The sequence below is a fragment of the Topomyia yanbarensis genome, chromosome 2, assembly GCF_030247195.1.
Source record: "Topomyia yanbarensis strain Yona2022 chromosome 2, ASM3024719v1, whole genome shotgun sequence".
NCBI classification, from domain to species: Eukaryota; Metazoa; Arthropoda; class Insecta; order Diptera; family Culicidae; genus Topomyia; species Topomyia yanbarensis.
The window spans coordinates 330,055,278-330,061,818 of NC_080671.1; the positions used below are offsets into that span (position 1 = coordinate 330,055,278).

The 6,541-nt window shown below is 38.5% G+C and overlaps 1 protein-coding gene across 3 annotated transcripts in view; it reads left to right on the top strand.

The window, feature by feature from the left end:
- LOC131683884 (putative tricarboxylate transport protein, mitochondrial) overlaps nucleotides 1-5,003 on the top strand; it is a 29,360-nt gene extending 24,357 nt beyond the window's left edge. For all 3 annotated transcript variants that reach the window (XM_058966258.1, XM_058966257.1, XM_058966259.1), the window contains exons 2-4: nucleotides 3,055-3,296; nucleotides 3,415-3,541; nucleotides 3,599-5,003. In XM_058966258.1, coding sequence (XP_058822241.1) covers nucleotides 3,089-3,296; nucleotides 3,415-3,541; nucleotides 3,599-4,226 — 963 coding nt within the window. In that variant the 5' untranslated portion in view covers nucleotides 3,055-3,088 and the 3' untranslated portion in view covers nucleotides 4,227-5,003. The remainder of the gene's footprint in view (nucleotides 1-3,054; nucleotides 3,297-3,414; nucleotides 3,542-3,598) is intronic.
- The last annotated feature ends 1,538 nt before the right edge of the window (nucleotides 5,004-6,541 follow it).

Here is a 6,541-nt window from a genome sequence, read left to right on the forward strand (position 1 = left end):
TGGTCGGTTAGGTGCCGAGGTCAGTCTTGCGATTCCGGGGAGTCGCGGTTCCGACAGCATAAGTCATTAAGTGACTTTACGCTTGCCGCAGACTCAGGTGATTGGCATTTAATGCCAAAAGATCCTGACTCCTGCGTTGCAGAAGAAAAAGAGTTAAGTAGCCGGGAAACTCTAAGCTTGCTCATGTGACCCTACTCCACGCTTTTCTCTAAACTTTCTTACTTCAAATCCTTGCTCTTCCTTGAGTACTATGGCTCTTAATATATCACACCTAATGTGTTTTTTACGCGGATTTTCAAAATTATTCAGTTTTTTTATGCGGATTTTCAAAGTTATGCGGTACGTATCCCCCGCATAAAAAAAACTTCAGTGTATTATATTTGCACCAATCACTTGGGAAAATAGTCACCAATTTTGTATTAAATTTCGAAGTATGTATATTTGTTAGTTCTGCCAAACCCACTCGAAACATTCTTGTAATAAAATAACCTACTCGAAAGATTGGTTTAATTAATCAAAAATCTGCCAATTGTGTATATTGCAAAACGGGACAAATTCCTAGTAATAAACCCAAGTAACCATAAGCATTAAGTCATTGCATTATATTGGCTATACATTTGCACTAATGTTGCATTGAAACTCCATTACAGCATTAACAACGCAATAAAGCTCTATATTAGCATCAATAATGCATAACTGCACAGCCGACATATAGCATTATAGCTTGCTCTATATGCGTATATAAAGCTGATATAACGCGTACATGCTTCAAGGATCTTTAAAGCATGTAAGCTTTACAAGTGCATTTAATGCCATTATAGAGCAAATAAAAAGCTGATATAATGCTATTGTAATGCTGTGGGTTTATTTGTTATGCAACTCTTCTTGAAGATTATATTCGGCATATTTCATTTCAATCGAACATATGCAATATAGTCCAGGAAGCAAACGCAGCGCACTTACCGTGAAGGACGAGGCAAGGTACCTCAGTTCGAGACTTACTAAAGGTAATTTTCAACATTCATATCATGTGAGAACGAAAACCCATTAAGGATATTCATTACAATGCATTAGAAGAGAGACAATTACGGTTTTAAACAGAATATTTTATTTTAAAATTTTTCCTTTTTGCTCATCATACCGAAAGGAAACATAAGAAATGGTTTTAAAACCATGGCGAACAATGACAATCAACTGAAGCTTTTTAATAGCATTAGTAGTGCCAATATAAGGCTTCCAAATTTGACATTTGTACGCTTTTGCTATATAATAGCATTAGTACGGCAGAAAAAAGCTGTCAATCTCTGCACAGTATTAGCACTATATTTCGCCTTTTCTGGCATAATATCAGCATTATATAAGTATTTAGGACTTCACGGCTTTTAAGGACAGCTTTATATGTGGATCTAAAGCAGATATTAGGCTACGTTATAATGCTTATTGGTTACTTGGGAACCTCTCACCCTATGCTTATCTTACTACCCACCCGGACTAAAAGTGTAACGCCGGCCCTGAATATGGTGTACCAAGACCTAATCGAAAATTGGGAAGTCATTTGAGTCTCATGCATGCATTTTTGTGCTAATCATCGTTCGCTAGTCGAATGAGAAGCATGTGAATGCACGGTCAGATGGTGCGATATGAAGAAGGTAATCAGAATTTTCTTCGCTCATATATTGTTGTGCATATTATCTTTGTTAATCAGCCTTATTCTGCATTATGACGAATCGCTTTTTGGAACGAATGCGGTTTGCTTTCTCAATAACGACATATCAAAATCAAACGGGTGATCTATCCAAATTACATTCGTTGATAAAACAATTATAACATTGTGTCGAAAATATTTTGCGTTGTAATATTTCAAAATAATTCTGAAAGCTAGGAATATTTTTAAGTACCAAGCAACGATATGTTTAGCCTAGGAATAAACGATGGTGGACAATACATGAGAAGTTTACTATAATTTTCAAACAAAAACCATTGCAACTTTTGAAGATTTATAGAAATTTGAATCTATTTGTTTTGAGAACCGCGCAAAATTTCGCGCGGATTTGGCGCGTTTTTATTTTGTCGTCTTCCGTAACGACCCTTCGATTTAAAATTTGAGTTAAAAGAATACTTCAGTGTTAACATGTATACTAGTACAGTAAGATTCCGTTTTTGGCATGCTCCATTTTTGGTAAGAAAAAAGTTCCGTTTTTGGTAACAAATGGGTTCCGTTTTTGGAAACATTGTTGTTGTACATAGTAAATCTTTTAAAAAATGCTCAAACACATTTTGTGTTAATAATTTATATCATTTTTGACTTTATTTCCAAACATGGGAGTCATATTTACTATGTATTATGGGGTGGGCATAGCAAATAAAATTAAATTTGCTAATTTTTTTCTATCATTTCATTCCACATAACATATGCTTATATAATTAATGTTCTTGTAACATTTTTGATGTAACAAATTGAAAATAAAATCTTTTAAAGTAAGGTTCCATTTTTGACGCGGTTCCAGTTTTGGCAACTGAAAAAATATGTTGCTGTCAAAAACGGAATCCTACTGTATACCGAAGAGAATACTTTACCATTACTTAGGAAATATTGCGAAAAATTGCCTGCATGAAAAACAATGACAAACAACTATTATCGTTCTGATATCCCACTATGTCATGTAGGGCTTCTCTTATCTCAGGCTACATGCTTCCTATGCTTTTTTATACGAGTGTGTGATATGGGCCAGATTATTTGCACAATTACATACCAGCTGGGTGTGCAGGTTTCTTCAAAGTGTGATAAAAGTGCACTGTAACGCCGAATCGTTTGGAAATCTTCGGTGCACTTATTTCTTGGTTTATAATAAATAATTGAACCAAAGACTTCCAAGCCACTCGACGTGAACGTGCACTTTTGCTAGATGCAATCTTTTAGCGACACTTTTGCTATATGCTTTGGTGACATGCTGTATTGAAGCTTAAATCAAAAGTCTCAACTTGTACTAAAAATACATGATTTTTTATATATGCGAATCTTGTTAAAATTCACTAAATTTTCTATCTTTCCAGTTCTCGCAACAGCACAGTTTCTCCGTGCCCTGACATGGATCGAAATTTTCCCACCAGTAGACACAGCTTCCGAAACCCATTCGGTAGGCGGCCATGGATGGAGCAGAGTGGTGCAGCTGCCGCGGCTGGAGGCGGCACCGGGCTAAAGGGTATCGTAGCCGGTGGAATCACCGGTGGTATCGAAATTTGCATCACATTCCCGACCGAGTACGTCAAAACGCAGCTCCAGTTAGACGAGAAAGGTAAGAATTAAAACGTGCCCTAATACCCGTTTGTTGATAACGATCCATCGTTATCGGAATCAACAGATATTTTTTTAATATTTTGCTGATGAACGGTTACACGGTTATGTAATTTTAGGTGCTACCAAGCAGTACAATGGGATTGTGGACTGTGTCAAGAAAACGGTTAAAGACAAAGGTTTCTTTGGTCTGTACCGTGGTTTGAGCGTACTGCTTTACGGATCCATACCCAAATCGGCAGTCAGGTATGAGACCCTTTAGTTGCCCTGGTAACCTAGTGAATTACCTGCTATTTCGAACAGGTTCGGTGCCTTCGAAACCTTCAAAGGGCAGCTGATAGAGCCTAACGGTCAGCTAAGTACATCGGGAAAGCTGCTAGCTGGTCTCGGTGCGGGAGTAGCTGAGGCCATTCTCGCCGTAACTCCGATGGAAACTGTGAAGGTGAAATTCATCAACGATCAACGAAGCGCGAATCCAAAGTTTAAGGGGTTCTTCCACGGTGTTGGTATGATTGTACGACAAGAAGGTATGTCTGGTGTATACAAGGGACTTACAGCCACTATCATGAAGCAAGGATCGAACCAAGCGATTCGGTTCTACGTGATGGAATCGCTCAAGGAACTTTACAAGGGTGACGATCAATCGAAGCCCGTACCAAAGATGATGGTCGGTGCGTTTGGTGCCGTAGCAGGAGCAGCTTCCGTATTTGGAAACACTCCGATTGATGTGGTCAAGACGCGCATGCAGGGTCTGGAGGCATCCAAATACAAGAATACCGTCGATTGCGCATTGAAGATCTGGAAAAACGAAGGCCCGCTCGCATTCTACAAGGGTACCGTGCCACGACTGAGCCGTGTCTGCTTGGATGTGGCCATCACCTTCATGATATATGACTCGTTTATGGAACTTTTCAACAAATTCTGGCGTTAATCGAAACAGTTTCAAGCTACCACACATTGCCAATTAATGCGCAAAATCTTGTCATGACACGAAAACGTCACACATGCTTCTCATCAACAACAAATTATGATAAGACTTGAAAATGTACGCGCATCTCAACTATTGTTGTCAGGGTACTATTAGGAACATAGGAAAACCTCCATCAATCCAGGACGCAAAGTCTACGGACAGGCATTTTTAGTAGAAATAGTTTCAATCTACTCGTAATAAGCGACATCTATCACAAACCGTAGGGTATGCATATGAAACCAAGCAAAAAATACTAACGGTTGTCCGTTGATCGGAATGAACGTAGTTTGTTGAAGCTCAACAGAAAAGCACCGCGTTAAAATGTAATTTGTTAAGTGCACAAACCTCAACATAGAGAGAACACCTTGCGGCTACGAGAACTTAGGAATGAGCCTAGCTACGATTCCGATTCATAACATTACCAATTTGCTTTCTGCAGTGCATGCTTCCGTATTTTTTATCTTTCCGTTGCCTAACAACCAGCCATTCCATATTTACCGTACTTAGGCTATTGATTCGAATCAAAAGTGCACCCGAACAAAAGAGGTGCACTGAAAACTTTAACTCGTACATTCTTGACATGCATGCTTATTTTACAATGTTACAATTTATGATTTTATTTACTGTGTTGTGCTATAATATAGCAATGTTTTACGATATCTGTTTTTTGACAACAATTGGAGAAAACTGAAAAGAGTCATGCCTATTTATTGTTCGATGTGTAATATATTATAATAATTGTACTAATAAAAGTATGAAAAAAATATTTGGTTTTACTTTCTGAAAAATACTTCTCCGATGGCTTTAAAGAATGACGCTGCTATAGCTAAATAATCATGTCAAGCTCAGTGAAAAGTTTGTTGGGCTCAATGATATGATTGGAGACATCATCAGCAAAGGAATTATCATCAGGTAACCAACTTGTATAACTGCTACCTATGTATTAAATAATATTTTCACTATTTCGTTTATTTGACACGATTTTTATGCGCTAGCTTGCCTGAATCTTGGATTTTCTATGCTTACAATCAGAGGTTAAAATATTCGCTCATTCTCACGACAAGCAGTTTATCGCACAGCTTTTTCATCCTTAGTAGGCACGGACCCAACTTTTCACCTTTCAAGAAATTGCGAGAATTTGCTGATAATGCAGTATGGAAGCGTGACAATTTCGCTGCTTCGAACCTCGTGATAAATTAAGTTCAAGAAAAACCATTAATATATTACATTGTAGAATTTATTTCCCCACATTATTTCAGTATTTTCATTCTAAGGATCTGTATCTACTCATTTTTGTGAATTTTAACGAAAACATTAGTTATTCGGCAGTTTTACATTAGGCGCGAAAATATCATCTCATATTATACCGCGAAAAGATAAGATCCAATGCTGTTTTGTCGGGAAAAGTTGGAGAGCAAACAATGTTACATCGTATGTTTGCTTTTTTATTGCTGGTCAAAGTAGGTGAAATATCGCCTTATTCTGTTAACGAATGCGAAAATTGTAAACTCTGCTTACAATACGTAAAAATAAAACAATTCCATGCGAGCAATTTGATACTCTCGTATATGCACGTCTTCTTTTACTTTGGTTTCTTTGCTGATAGTCCTGGTTGTGTATGGGATGGTAAAGGAACACGATGCAGGATGAGGTGAACACTAGGACCATTTTTCGATCGGCGCCGATAGCGAGCGTGACTGCTTCTCACTCGAGTAGTTGAGTCAACCCCAGCCGAGGTCGGTGCGAATTTAAAAATCTGTGGTCACGTCCTTCTTCAGAAAGCCAATATTTGGGATCCAGATGAAGGATGATGAGCACTCAGATCACATTATCAGTTATTCGACTCGTCCTCTGATCCATCCGTTGTTCCGGGAATCTTCCACAATCATGACAAAATCACCTACTGCAACAATCGACATCTGTGAACTATATGATACGGTGTTTGAGTAGTTTTGGAGAAGAGATGTCTGTGACTCCTCTTATGACTTAGATGGTTACGTGACACCGCTGGAGTTCATGAGGAAAAAATGACTTGAAATTATGGCTTCTTGGTGTGGCGACTCAATTTTCTATATCTTCCACTACCAATAAGGCGGCAATATCTTCATCTGGATTTCGACACGTGTACATAGTTTCTAGAGCGGTCATATCTGCGAATCGTCACCATGAGCCACCGATATGATGTGGCTTAGCTCACGACAAAGGTCTCTACACGCCGTGTGGCATCCGGCGGGTTGAAGTATCTCAGCCAAGAATGGATCCACTGGGCTTCTGCT